At 59.1% G+C, this 14,428-nt stretch overlaps 4 protein-coding genes across 4 annotated transcripts; 1 reads left to right on the top strand and 3 right to left on the bottom strand.

The window, feature by feature from the left end:
* Window positions 1–1,936: 1,936 nt before the first annotated feature.
* INS49_011625 (uncharacterized protein) lies at window positions 1,937–4,825 on the bottom strand (the record flags this gene model as incomplete). The annotated part of the gene is made up of 1 exon (XM_043172338.1): window positions 1,937–4,825. One exon carries the CDS (start codon window positions 4,823–4,825, stop codon window positions 1,937–1,939), a length of 2,889 nt encoding a protein of 962 aa, XP_043024083.1.
* A 744-nt stretch (window positions 4,826–5,569) lies between these two features.
* Window positions 5,570–5,884, top strand: INS49_011624 (uncharacterized protein; the record flags this gene model as incomplete). Its single annotated transcript, XM_043172337.1, has 1 exon — window positions 5,570–5,884. One exon carries the CDS (start codon window positions 5,570–5,572, stop codon window positions 5,882–5,884), a length of 315 nt encoding a protein of 104 aa, XP_043024082.1.
* Window positions 5,885–6,012: 128 nt separating this feature from the next.
* INS49_011623 (uncharacterized protein) lies at window positions 6,013–9,662 on the bottom strand (the record flags this gene model as incomplete). Its single annotated transcript, XM_043172336.1, has 4 exons — window positions 6,013–6,775; window positions 6,834–6,942; window positions 7,007–9,520; window positions 9,581–9,662. The coding sequence occupies 4 exons, from the start codon at window positions 9,660–9,662 to the stop codon at window positions 6,013–6,015; spliced, it is 3,468 nt and encodes a 1,155-aa protein (XP_043024081.1).
* A 606-nt stretch (window positions 9,663–10,268) lies between these two features.
* INS49_011622 (uncharacterized protein) lies at window positions 10,269–13,635 on the bottom strand (the record flags this gene model as incomplete). The annotated part of the gene is made up of 7 exons (XM_043172335.1): window positions 10,269–10,411; window positions 10,479–11,256; window positions 11,324–11,668; window positions 11,733–12,921; window positions 13,001–13,078; window positions 13,184–13,438; window positions 13,628–13,635. The coding sequence occupies 7 exons, from the start codon at window positions 13,633–13,635 to the stop codon at window positions 10,269–10,271; spliced, it is 2,796 nt and encodes a 931-aa protein (XP_043024080.1).
* Between the last annotated feature and the right edge of the window lie 793 nt (window positions 13,636–14,428).

The raw sequence follows: 14,428 nt of genomic DNA, 5'->3' as shown, positions 1-14,428 counted from the left end.
CAACATGACCTTCAAACGTCGCATATCGTGATGATGATGATACGGGCAGAGGGCGGGCAGAGTTTATTATGCAGGAAAGGGGGCCAGACCTATTCCGTATGCCGTCTCAGAAGTCCCTGAGCTGTCCACTCATAGAGCACGGGACTCCCCGCAGGGCAGGGCACGGGCGCGTGATGCCGGCCCTCTGACAGTCAGATTGTTGAAATAGCCACGCCCCTTGCCCCCCGTCGAGTCGAGTCGACGCCGACTTTTCTGCCAGTCTGCCTGTCTACTCAACCGGGCAATCTGCCTCATCTCGCAATGCACCTACCTATTAGTAGCCGCGGAGCGGTTGGGAGCCTTATCCGGCCCGAACGGGTGCTGAGTTGGAGCTTACTGCTGACCGCGGCAATTCTCATCCAGTCTAGTTCTCCTCGAGAGCTCCTAGATGGGCCGGACCAGACCGCCCGGGTACCCTGGACACGATGGGATCCGTTTGGGCTCCTGACCAGGCCACGCTAGTGCTGCCGTCTCCTGATATGCACTTACCACGGCGTAGGCAACTAAAACATGTAGTCTCCAAAACTTTGCGACCCGGCCCGACAGGGTTCCGGCCCAGCCAATGCCGGCCGAGATCAGCAGGTGGGTATGACAATCTTGCAGCGCTAGACACTGGCTAGGTTTTTCCCTCAACTTCCATAAAGGTCCCACCCGGCCGCCGAATGCTATAAAATTCTCGGCCTCATTGCAGCAAACCTTCACAACCTCTGTTCACCTTCTTGCCAACCACCAACCTTCCTCTTCCTGCGCTCGTCTCGATACGACGCGACGTCCCGCCCCTCAGAAGCATCTAGCTCGCGCACAGCGGGCGAGCATCAGCATGCTTTTCGACCCCGACGCGCCTGGTTTGCTGTTCGAGGGTCGGGACGTCAGTACTACAGGTAGGCTCGCGCCCTTCTCTTTTTTTCTAAGCCACATCGAGCACTCAAAACAGCGACAAGCACTCCCCCAAACCTTCATTTGATGACAACTTTAAGCAAACGTCTTCTTTTCCCAACTGAATCGACCATGAAGAAATCTAGTCTGTTCGGGTTCCCTCGCGTGCGCCTTCGCAAGCTGCATTGACGATACCTGTTACTTGCCAGTATTTTCTGTCTGAATCTATGAAGGACCCCTTGTTTTGTTGCACACGACCACTCAGCACGAGCGTCTTGACGACGCGATTACGCGATGGGCCATTTGCTGACCTCGCAAATCACAGGAACACTCGACACTTGCTATCCCCAGACATGCTGAAATGCTAACCTCGCCAGCATCTCACGACCTATCACATGCCAAGGTTCGTACTACGTCGTCCTTTCTTTTTATCGCCTCCTCCCCCTCCCTGATCGCATGATGAAATTTCCATCAACGTTCGCAGTTTCCACTCGAGTTCCCGTTCAAGCCTATAGGTGAACAGATGAGAGGTCATTTCTTCCTTGGATGTCTGATTGATCAACAAAAACTCTTCGTCGTTGAAACCGTCACCGTTATCAACACAGATGCTGACCGGGTTCAAGTTCTCTAGGTTCCACTAGCCCGCTGGACTGTGGTAGGCATCTCGTGTTGTGAAGGGATTCGGCGATGCATGGATGTTGAAATTTTTGAGCACAGCCATCGCTTGACTTTTCTTGATTTCATATAGACACGCAGACATGAATAAATACGACTTGATCGAATAATCACATTGTGTCTTTCCCTCAACCTAAAGCAGCCTTCCGAACGGAGGGCATGTCCCCATGTGTGTATTCCTGTGCGCCTTGCAGCAAAGACAGATTGCGTCCTGCCCTCTCTTTTTGTTCTTCGTAAAATCCATGAAAGCACACCCAACATAGCCAACTCCAAATGTAATCATACAACGGGCACGACCCGCACAAACCTCGCAACAGGAAGAGAGGCATAATCAGTCTTTGGCCTTCTAAGCAACGCTGATCTCCTCGCGGTTGCTGTTGCCTCTCGCGACCCGTCCGCCGACGATGCCCCTCCTGTTCCTTCCCGTGCGGCCCCTGCCGAGCCAGTTGAGCTTCAGCAGCCGGCTCAGCTCCTGCACCGACTTCGTGCCGTCGTCATCGCCCTGGCCCGTCCCCGCCAGCACGCTCATGCACTGCAGCATCCGCCCGACCATCTCGGTGACCTGCTTGCTGTCCTCGACGTTCTGCTCGCGGAGCGACAGGCCGAGCAGCGACGTCGACGAGGATCCCGGCCCTGGCCCGCCGCCGCCGCCCAGGCTGAGGCTGCTATTCCCGGGCGTCAGCTTCGGGGGCCGCAGCGAGTGCGCCGACGACATGTTCAGCGAGTCCGACCCGCCGTTGCTGTGCGCCCCGCTCGACGCGAACGAGACGTTGGACAGGCCCCGGCTGCGCCCGCCCGCGGCCAGGTCGCCCAGGAGCGTCGTCGACGTCGAGTTGTAGCTTGCCGTAGAGGGGTCCAGGGACATGGCCGTGCCCGGTCTCTGTTGCGGCACGAATGGGAGCCCCGGTGCCGACTCTGCGCCGGGGGAGGTGGACATGAAGGTGTCGGCCTGCATCGGGCTCGCGAGCGCCATGCCCGGCAGGAACTCTAGCGACAGCCGCGAGAACATGGTCTTAAGTTTCTCGTATCGCGGCAGGATCACCACGTCCCGGAAGCTCGTGAGCACCAGCGTGCGTATGTCGAGTACCGCCGACGCCGGGGCAAGGTTGATATTGCCGTCGGCTGCCGGCGAGCTGGCTATCACACCGCCCCAGAAGTCGCGGGCCTGGTCCGGCGTCATGAGCGTGCCGTTGCCGGCGAATTCCTGGTCCAGAGGCAAGAATACCGCCTGTAGGTAAGGCGTGATGTGTGTGAAGACGGCCATCCAGGCGTCTACCAGGGCGGGTATCATGCGGTCTTCAGCGCCCTTGAGGAGATTTCGGTCGAGGCTGAGGAACCCTGTCTGCAGCAGGCCACGAAGGTCTTCCAAGACCATGTTTGGAGATCGCCGTTGTATGCAGTACTGGAGGTGCAGTATCACAACGCGGTTGAAGTCCTCGATCGGCAGCTTAAGCTCTTCAGCCTCGAAGATGACGAGGAGTTTTGCTCTCAGGTACGGCCAGGCATCGTCCATTGACATGCTGTTAAGGCCATACTTGGCCGAGTCAATCGGCTCCTGGTACATAGGGTGTGCGTGCATGGACCCCAAGCTTCCCGGCCCGGCCCAGTCGTTCGGATTGCTGACGGATTCATTTACATCGGCCTTTTCCTCCTTGCGGCCGTGTCTCAGTGCTCGCCCACCATGTCGTAGGTCAAGCCCACTGATATTCTTGAATGTGCCCGAGTTGAACGCGCTCGAGTTCGGGCCGGGGCTAGATGGTACGTTGAAATTATAAATACTGCTCGGGGCGCTTGGGTCTGTTGGTCGCGAGTTGCTCGCTGCAGACGACAGCTGCAGGTGGTAGTCATCTTTGTCCTTGGGCTTGATCCTTTGCCTGGACAAGAAGTGGTGTTTCTTCTCCTTCGCCTCTTTCTCAGCGGGCGGGTCGACGGGCCGTATCGTCGCCGAGGAGGCATTCGCCATATTGTAGAAAGACTGGCCCGTAGAGTCCAGACTCGTAGTGCTGAAGTTGGCCCTCTGCAAGGCAGAAAGGGCGGAACCGATCTTGCTCGGACTGGGCAGCGGCTTGTCCTTCGACTCGCCCTTGGTGCCGATCTTGCCGGGCCGAGAGAACAGTTTCACCTTGGACGACTTCTCTGGCTTTTTCTCCGGCAGGGGCGGCGGCGGCGGTGGAGGCTGGGGTGGTAGTTGGCTCGATATTGGTGACGTCTGTCCAGATCGAGGGAAGACAACGTTGGCCGCCGTGGTGGCAGCGTTGCTCCCGAGTAGCCCGTTGTGATATCCCTGGCTGCCAAATCCTGTTTCCCTCGGCGCGCTCGCCTCCGTCAAGCTCAGCACCGGGGGGTTCAGCTGACCGCTACCTCTCTTGCCCGTCGGCTGTGGGGCTTCGTAGTGATCGCTTGGCGTAGGCACTGTCTGCGAGCGCTGTCTTGAATGTTGCAGCATCTGCTGCGACTGCTGGTGGCTTAGGACGGCGGCCTGCGCCGCGATATGGCTCGCGGGAAGGTCGCGCTGGCTGGGTGATTGTTGAGACATACCGCCGTAAGAGGATAGATTCGATGTGGAGATAGAAGGCAAGGACGGCTCGAAGACACCGGCGTTCTGCGAGTGCTTGCGCGAATGGCCCAGAGGTCTGCTCATGCCGGTGTTACTCGCGGTGGATGGAGGCAGGGTCAGAGGCGAAGCGTTGCGGAGTTGTGGGTCATGGCTACCGGCCACTGACCTCGCTGCGACGGCGGCAGCGGCGGCGTTGGCGAGGGGCGAGGGGGTCGGGCGGGAGAAGTTTTGCAGGCTGGCGGCGCTGGAATTGGAGTGGGCGGTCGTGAACTGTGTGTAGGAGGGGGTGGAAGAGCCAGGCGCAGGCGATGGTGCCTGTTGTGGGAACTGTGGGTTGTACTGTGACGTAGGACTGCGTGCTTTCGCGATATGTATGGAGATGGAGTCTTCGCTCGAGGATGATTCGACCCGTCGCACTCGCGGCCGCTGAGGTGGTGGCAGGTCTGCAGAAGCGGCGGCGGCGGCGGCAGCAGCAGCATTAACACCCGAGGAGTAGAAGGATTGCGAGTCGCCCTGGATCCTGTTGTTATTGTTGTTGGCACTGGAGTTGTTGCTGGTTGCGTTGGCGTTTGGGTTGCTGTTGAATGCGTTGTTGCCCTGGCTCGGCTCGTTTCGAGGCAGGGGCGCAAAGCTCCCAGGGGCCCTGCCACCCCCCAGCTGGGGTCGTGCTGGCTGCATTGTTGTTCTCGTGGGACGGCGTTCGGGACCAGTACATGCGAGAGAGCTGTTACATCTTGGCCGGTGGGCAGGCAGGCGAGGTGTCGGGTATCAGATGCCAGGCACCGGGCGCGCCGTTCGTCCCAGATCACCAGCGTCTCGACTCGACGTCTTGATTTGTGCCTCGGTGCATTGGGCGCAGGATGCCGGCGGGTGCAGATCGATCGATGGGGCCGTTTGATGATCGCTCTCCGGGCTGATCAGAGAAAGGGAGAAAGAAGAAGAGTCTCGTGCGACTTGTGAAGAGGTGAGGCTCTGTTCTTAGTCGTCTTGTCTAGGCTCGTTTAGATGCGGTGGTTGGAGTCTTAGTGGGAGGCGGGCAACCCGTCCGTGGCCTTGGGGCTGCGACCACCCGCGAAATCCATCAACGATCCTCGCCCATTTTAACCCCTTGTCAGGGCAGAGGCAAGGGATCCCGCCGATGACCGCATCCCCCATTCCTTGGTGTTCACACCAGGACCCCTGCTCTGCCGCTGCTGCTCTTAACAGCACCCCACTATTCAGCCTCGGAAAGCTTCGTTGAAGACATTCCAAGGTACCCAGGCGCCCACTGAAGATCTTCGCAAGGTTTGTTATTGCCCTCATTACCATATTCTTCCCTTGACCTTGTCACGCAACAAGCTGCAACGCTCAGACGACTGTGTGATCACGCGACAAGCCACCTCTCGGTAATCTCCTCTCTTCCTCTTCCTTCGAGCAACAACCATGGCCGGCAACAGCCCGAAGCTGTCCCTCACCGGGACCTACTCATCCCCCACCAACGCCCCCTTCACCACCACCCACGAGCTGCAAGCACCCCCGTCCGGCACCGTGGACCCGACCGTCCCAGACAAGACCAAGTACCTGAGCGACCTGCGCAAGGCCGTGGCAATCATGCAGGACCAGGTCAACAAGGAGCTCACCCAGCGCATGGAGGAGGACAAGGCCAAGGCCAAGGAGGCCGTCAAGAACGGCAAGCCTGCGGTCGACGACGCGAAGGAGGAGCAGAACTATGGCGAGGAGGAGGTACAAGAGGATTGAAGCATCAATGCTGCTCATACCGAAGAGGATGGAAGGAAAGAAAAGAAGCACGATGGGTATTGCTATAATGCTCCTCGACCATGCTATGCGCCCCCGGATACTACATGCCATACATACCAATCCGTCCATCAGCCGTCAAATCCTGCCCGCGGACTCGTCCCCCAGCCTCCCCCGCTCCTCCCGGTCTTCCACGGCCCCGTCGTCGTGCTCACCGGCGCGTTAGACCAGGTCGACGCCTTACGCACGCTCTCGCTCATGCCCACGCCCTCGCCGGCACCAGCCCCGGCCCCCACGCTCGCGGCCGCCGACGAGAAGGCCCTCTGGCTCCGGTTCAGACACCCGTAGTGCACGACCGAGTTGTCGGGCAGCGCGGCGACGACGCTGCCGCCCAGGCGCTTGTGGCACACGCCGCACACCCTCTCGTCGCTGATGATTACCCTGCGGTTGCGCCCGCCCTGCCCGCCCGGCACCCCGTCGCCCAGGAGAAGCAGCGCCTGGCTGGCCACCAGCTCCGTTTGCCGCAGCCCCGCGATGATCCGGCTCGCGTTGACGGCCGAGTTGGCCGAGCGGATCCGGCCCTGGAAGTATGACTCCAGGTCCGACACCGGCAGCATGTCCGGGATCAGCGACAAAGTCGACGCCGCGGGGAGCCTCGAGCCGTGCTTGGATAGCAGGCTGAGCGCCGGCGGGAGGTTTGGCTTGTGTGGCGGCGGGGGATTGAGATACAGTGACAGCAGGGTCTGGTAGATGGATGGGCCTGAGTCCTCATTCTTCTCTTCGTACACAGGGGAAGGCTTCTGTGTTTTGAATGTGCCCGCGGGGCCTGTCGCCCCCGAGGACGGCGGCCTTGGTGTCGGTGTCTCTTTGGATAAGTGGACGTGATTGCAGTATCTAGATCGCCAGTGTCAGACATGCAAATGAGAACAAGCGAGAGAACGGCTCAACATACTCTTCTGCTTTGTGATAGTCCTGCAATTTGAAGACGTAGATCATGAGCGCCTGCCTGTCCTCGCCCATGTTGCTCAGGACAATAGCCTGAGCTTCATAGAAAGCTGGATCTGTGTGGGAATACTAGTCAGAATCTGTGGCCGACAGTGCGTGCAAGGTGCTCGGAAAACTCACCATCACCCTTGAGTAAAGTAAAAGCCCTGGTCAGGCTATACTGCCTCGACTCCTTGAGGAACCCAAGCAGCCTGCTCATGTTCCTCTCCCACTCCGCGTCCCGCCCGTCCCGCGCGTCGGCGCCCTTGAGCTGCTTCACCAGAAGATCGACAAGGCGCTCATGGTACTCGGGTGTGAGGTCGTTCAGCTCGTTGATGATGTGCTCCAGGTATGTGACCTCGAGGCGCGTATCTATAGCGTCCAGGAAGCGCACGACCCTCTCGCGCGGCAGCGTCTCGGCGTTCTCGGTGTCGCCCAGGAAGATTTCCATGGCCATGTCCGGCGCGCGGCGCAACGCCCACTCGCTGAACTCGAGGATCAGGTCGATCATCTCGGGCGGCAGGTTTTGCAGGTATCCAACCGTCCTGGCCGGGCCGTGCAGTGATGGCGCGCGCTCGTCTGGCTCCTCGCCCTCGCCGAACCGCTTGAGCAGCTCCAGCGCCTGTCGGTGCAGCCGCTTGCCGTAGAAGAAGTCTACAAGCTCGTTGTACCGGTCGTGCTCCACCAGCTTCTCGTTGACGACGTCCGGGTCACAGAAGTTGGGAATGCGGAACAGCGAGCTGGCTAGCGTCGGCGCAGAGAACATGTACGCGCGGAATAGGCACGTGTCGACAATCTTGAACGTCTCCTGGAGCTGCTGCTCCAGTACATCGTCCGACTCGTCTCTGCCGCCGGTGGTGCTGATGAGACTCTTGAGAGCTTCCTCGCTCGAGCCAGACTGTGACATCTTGGTCTTCAGCTTACCGCTGACAGGGTCCAACACGCGCTGGAGACGTGCGCGCGTCCCGGCGAGGAAGCCCCGGAGCTCGAGAACAGCTTCCTTCAGGTCCTTGCCTTCTAGCGTATTGCTGTCGTCACCTGCTTTGGATGACTTGCTCTTGACGCTGACTGCGTCGTCATTGTCCACTCCTCGCTTCGCAGACGAGTCAAGCGACGCTGTATCTGCGTCCTTTGGTTTGCTACGATGCCCTAGTAGCATTCTGGCGAAACCTGCCCCCATCGTTGCTGGGGACAGTGTCTCCTCGGCAGCCGAGGAAGCCGCATCGGTATCTTTACGAGTATGCTCCCCATCATGTGGCTCAGACGACTTCTCGTTGGTCTCATCCGGCTCCAACTCGCTGTCACTGTCCTTGTCGTCACTGTGTGCGGACAACTCTCCGGCAATTGACTTTGGGAAGAGCCGCAGTACTCTCTCGGGCGGTGCGTGCACAGCATCCTCGTTGAATAGGTCCATGGACTCGCGGTACTTCTTCTGCCGGAACAGCACCTCGGCCTTCTGCATTTTGACCTCCCTCATCGTTTGGGTCTTGTCCTTCAGCAGCGCATCCTCAAGCATGCCCAGCACACTGATCGCCTCGTCGTACTTCTCGGAGCCGACGAGCTCCTCGATCTGGCTGTCGTAGTCCGTCGCGTCCATCTTCCACACCGCCCTTTCGCTGCTGATATGGAACCCCTTGCCCGCATGCGCGAGGCTGACCGTCGGCGGAGGGAAATGCAGGCTGGCGGCCCCGGGAAGGCTGATGTTCTGCAGGAGGCTCAACGTGTCGGGGTTGCGCACCTCCAAGGTGCCCTTGGCCGGCGGCTGCAGGGCGAGGATGTAGGGGTAGCTATACCCGACGCTCTCGGGGGCGCTGTGCCAGGGGATCTGCCGCTTGTTGGGCAGGGGCTTGCCCTCGTCGGTGATGAACAGCGTGTTGATGTCCTTGGCCAGCAGCATCTGGCCGTCGGCGAGCTTGGTGGCGAGCGGCCTCGGCACGTAGCCGCCGAGGCCCATGTAGCCCATGCCCGCGCTGCTCATGGCCCCGAAGCGGTTGCCCTGCCCGCCGGCGATGGCGCCCGGCGCGACCACGTCCTCGACCTCGTGTGACACCACGTCCACGAGGACGTAGCCCGAGTTCATGCCGCAGACCACCTTGGTGGCGCTGGCCCACGTCACCGTCCGGATCGCCTCGGCCAGCACCACCTCGCCGACGTCGGGCGCCAGCTCGCTCTCGTGCCAGCGCCACAGGAGCAGCCTCCTCTTCACCGCCACGGCCATACGGCTGATGATCTCCGGGATGCCCGTCTCCGAGTCCCGCACGATGTTGCTCGTGACGGCGAAGCATGACGCGTTCTTGGTGCGGGGCAGCGGGGCGCACCCGTCGATGGGCTCGTAGGACTGCAAGTCGTGCAGCGATATGGCGTAGTTGGACAGCGACACCAGCGTGTTGGCCTCCTTGATGATTGCGAGCTGCTCGATCGCGCGGTTGGAGAACTTCTCGACCTCGCGGAGGAGGTCTGTAGGCTTCTTCGCGGCGGGCTTACTGGGGGCCGGCGCCGGTTGGGACGCGGCATCGGATTCATGGGGAGCAGCATCGGCCTGGGAAGCGGTTGATCCGTTCGTAGATTGGACTTGTAGGTTTGGTGGAGGTTCGAGATCGTTGAGTCGGTAGACACGTAGACTGCCGGTGTTGAGGCCGACGAGGACGCGGTCGCCTAGAGTAGAGTGTGAGGAACGGGTACCACCAACGGCTCAGGTCAGGGTTGCACAAATACCATAAGCAAGTATCGTCTCTATCTTGGACTTGTCCCTCTGCTTGAGCTCGATAATGGACCGAGCAGTGAATGCGGAGAGCATGGCTGCGACGGGTGCGCCGCTGGCCGTGCAGCAGGGACTTGGGACGCTATGGGAACATCAGGGCTTTGACGTTGAGTCGGACTGGTTGGGGCCAGCAGGTCTGTCGACACTGTTGCCAACTGGACACGATATTGCTGGGTTGAGTCGCAAGGGCTGTATGTACAGCTGTTCGTGGAGCTTCGTGACCCCTGTAGGCAGTGAAAGAGAGCTCCGGTTCGCGCATATGACCGCATCGCATGGGGGCCGACGGAGTATTTAGTCTGCCTGCATCGAGCGGGTCTTGCCGATTGGCCGCCCTCTAGAACAACCAAAACAATTGAGAATGGGCCCCTTTCATCTTCGAGCTGTTGGCCTCAACACTATCTATGATACTTGAACCACCTCCAGGAATACTCTTCAGAGCATGTTCGCATTCTATACTTTCAATAATATCCACACCAAACGCTACATCGCTGTTGACATATGCAACCAACAACCCGATATTCAAACTCAGTCCATGCGCCGTCTCAATGCCATTCATCTCAGCAGCACCACAAACCAGAAGTGCCGTGTATCGTAAAACCGTGCGAACAAATCTACGCGAAGGCCCCGCACAAACAAGCAAGCTCACATGCCACTGGCTCTCATCGCCCCGTACCCAAGCGTCACCACCACGACAAGCGTGATTAGACTGCTCGGCACGCCCCTGCTGATGAAGTGCTTTACCTGGAGGTATCTCTGGCCCGTGGCGTCCTCTTTCATGATGGCAGCTAAATAGAAGGGGCTTGGTTAGCGGACGATCCACGTAACGAAAAGATCGACTAGGGGGGCACTCACTCATATTGGGGAACCCGCTCGTCGGCAGAGCCATCGCCGCAGAGCACATTAGCACGCCAGCCATAACCAGCAGGTTCGGATGCGGCTCCTCCATGCTCGCGCCCACGTCATACACCAGAGGCAGGATGATCAGCGCTGCCACGGTGTGCGAAATAAACGTGGCGATGACCAGGATGAGGCACGAAAACACGACCAGCACGCCGTACAAACTCATGCCGTCGACGCGGTGGGAGATAGCTATCGCGACCGTGTCAAGCAGGCCAGACGATTTGACCGCCTTGCCGAGGGACAGACCACCGGCGGCGAGAATGATGATGGTCCATGGGAAATTGTTGAAGTCCTCCTTTGTCAGGATGCCGACTCCGAAGAATAACACAATAGGGATGATCGCAATGACACCCATGTCGCCAAAGACACCCTCGAGCTGGTGACTCGCGCACCACAACGCTATAGTGGCGATCGTAACGATGGTCACAAACCACTGGACACCTGTGAACTGTTCCTTGTGCTCGCGGATGGGCACGATTGTGGTCCCTCGGCCGGGGTGGAAGGTCACCAGCAGCAAGATCCAGATGAGCACAATGGAGATGATGCCAACGGGGATCACGATGAAGAACCACTGGCCCCACCCCGGCTCCGGCACCATGATTCCCATGGCGACGACGTTCTGTGGGGATGCGATAGGGCTGAGCATGCCGCCGATGTTGGATGCAAGGGCGATGCCCATGAGCAGGGCCTTGCACATATTCGAGTCTGAGGGAAGATTCCGTAGCATGGGCTGTGGTGTGTTTCCGTCAGCTATCTAGATGACAATAGGTCTTCAGAGGGAGGAACGTGAGACAAACCTCGATGATAGAGATGCACAGAACAGGAGCTGCAACGTTGCTGACCAGCATGCTGGCGAATGCAGCGACTAACATGTTCGCGAGGATGACCGTGCTCGGCTTCGTGCCCGCCTTGCTGAGTACAAACGTAGCGATGCGCTTGTCGATCTTGCATTTGGACAGGGCGGCGGCGAGCGTGAAGCCGCCGATCAGCAGCATGATGACCGGAGTCCACATTGCGGCGAAGATGTATGCCGTAGCCTCCTTGGAATTAAGCCTCTCTTTCGGCCGACTCTCTGATACGACCACATTGAGGACGACGCAAAGGAACGGGATGATTAGGGACGTCACAAATAGGGGTATCGCCTGAAATCTGGAGTCAGCTGTCTGTGATCATGGTCTCTGCCCCAAGGCGGAAGACACAACATACCTCTGTGGCCCACAGTAAACTGACAAAGACCAACATGGCCAGGCAATTCTGCTGCTCGGGTTTGGACATGATCGGGATGAACAGCATGACGAAGAAGACGACCAGGGCAGAGAGCAGGAAGAACATGCCCGAACTGAATAGCCATACCGGACACGTGAACCTGCCGATGGGCGTCGAGATCTCCTTAGTATCAGGAAACTGCTCATCGTCTCCCTGCAGTCGCGTCTTCAGCGGCTTGCCGCCGGTGCCCAGCAGAGTCTGGCCCAGACTGGCCGCCTCGGCCCGCCTTTCTATGCCGATGAGATCTCTCCACACCGTATTCCGCTCCCACACGACGTGCTCCCTAAGGTGCGACCGCAGGTCCTTCTTGGCGGCCTCGTAGTCACCATTCGTCACGATATCCGTATAGGCCTTTTCCATCTTGGAGATGGTCTCCTCGAGCCCCCTCATCGTGGCGTGCTGGAAGGGGTACGCCGGCTCGACGTACTTGTCCATGTATACAGGTCTGTAATTGCGGTCGAGGATCTTGTCGAACTTCTTGAGCACCTTCCTGAAGCCCGTCTTGTTCAGCTGGACGTAGCTCTTGAGCTCGCACAGCTGCACGTAGAGGGAGATGATGCGCTTCTTCAGCATGATACCGCCCGAATAGACTACAGCCTGCTCGTAGTCGTCGTAGCCTAGACTCAGCCGCCTCGACTTGGTCAGTTCCGTGGACGCCGTCATGTCGGTTGCAGGCCCGGCCAACGACCTCCGCCGCCCGCCGAGCAAGCTCACGCGGCGTTTCCGAGAGGTGGGCGCAGTGAGCGCCGTGGTCTCGTCACCGTCCTCCTCGTCGTCACTGTCCTCGACGCCATCCTCCGTGGAGTGCTGGCTGTGCGCACTCCCGCGGCGGCCTTGTCGGCTCCGATCCATCTGCCGGCTTGGCCCCCCGTTACTCCGCGTCGCGGGCCTGCCATTGTCCTCCTCGTCCTCCTCCGACTCGAAGTCGCCGATGTCGCGCAGGAGGGCGTTCACGTCGTCGACGAGCTCTCCCTCTTTGAGCTGGTAGAAGGAGCTGATCTTCTCGAGCTCAACGTCTAGAGCGCGCTTGAACACGGCGTCCGGGTCCTCTGACGGCATCAGAGGTCTCGATTCGGCGTCACCATTCTGTGCGCTAGACTGGTGAACAGTCTTCTCGAGCTGGTAGATCCTGTATGACGTGCGTACGAGTCAGTGGGGTCTGGCATGGCGATGTTGTCAGAAGGGTAAGGGTGAGTGGGAGAACGCACAGCTTCTTGAGGCTGCTGTATGCGATGTAGTGGCTGGTCCAATCCGGAACAGCATTGAACTGGATAGAATGAGCGAATCTAGAACACGACTGTCAGTCTGATGACCTTTTTTTTTATCCGTTCGTCCGGCTGGCCCCTTTATTCCAGCCGAAGGCGTCACAAGGAGCCGCTCAGGGAGCCTACTTCATCTCGAATGCCTCCTCGAGCTCAGCGAGCTTCGCGGTGTACTTTGTAGCTCGCCTCGCCTCTTTCTCCTGGAGCTCCTGGCGCGCCCGGATGTTTGAGTAGTCGGAAAGCTCGTACTGCTCGTGTGTGGCAGTTGGTTGTGTTGGTGTACTCCCCCCTCCTGTCGAGGTACCTATCAAGGCCGCAGGCAAGGCCGTTGCTGCGGATTGGTCCCCTATCGCTGCTGCTGCTGCCGGAGCATGCGCAAGCGGCCTGATATGATCGGTGTTGGTGGTTCTCGCTGCTTGGGCAGAGGAGGAGGGATGTTTCCGGGCTGAATCGGAGGGCGGAATGGTGGCTGAAGCTACCTGTATTGGCCGCACATCGGACGGGATAACGAGGGTAGAAAGAGCAACGGCCTGATAATATGTACAAAATCGGGCGATTAATTAGTCCAGCTACAGGGCCATCGTCAATGGGACAAGTGTGGGCGCGCCGGCAGTCTGATTGCCTCATTGCGACTCGGTCTAGGAACTGACTGGTGGGCCTTGGCCTAGTGGCGTCACCGCTAGCTGGATGATCCCGCCAAGCAGAGAACCGTAATCCCCCACGCCCTCCTGCACAGACCGCTGCGACTGGCTGGATATCCCACACAGGCATGTATGTATGTGCCGTTCAGTGGGCTGCACATGCAGTCTCATGTTTTCAAGCCCGCCTTGGAAGTCAGTCATGAGGGCATCTCGTGTAATCGCCAGACTCAAATATCGACTCATGTGCACCTCGAGCTGCAGCCGTGCCTATGCAGGTAGTCATCCCAACGTCCCAAATTCGTTCAGGCCCCTGGCACTCCGGCTTGGTGCGCATTCAGGAAGAAAGTTGTTCGCTGCATCACGAATTGCATACACGGCTGTTGGCCTAGACTAACCCATCGCCAAGCACACCAGAGATCTCCATCCCACCGGATCAACCAGTGCCAGTTGGTTGGCGACCGTTCTGTCAGCGGTTCATTAGTCTCCAGTCTACTGTACACATTCAACTTATGTCTTTTGGGGGGGGGGCCACAGGAGGGATGGCCATGTCCACTCTTCTCGGCCTGAAACCCCGAGCCGATGGTGTGTAGCTGCACGTGCAAGCTGTCAATCAAGTAAGGAGAGACACTCTCGATCTCGCCTTGTCTCACATCACCGAGACCCCATCGATCAGTGACCAACCGGTTGGAGGGTTTGCTGTTTCCCTTGCGGCACTGGCACATCGGCAACATGT

The sequence above is a fragment of the Diaporthe citri genome (genome assembly GCF_014595645.1).
Source record: "Diaporthe citri strain NFHF-8-4 chromosome Unknown scaffold_5, whole genome shotgun sequence".
Taxonomy (NCBI): Eukaryota; Fungi; Ascomycota; class Sordariomycetes; order Diaporthales; family Diaporthaceae; genus Diaporthe; species Diaporthe citri.
This window is presented reverse-complemented; position numbering and strand designations above follow the sequence as displayed.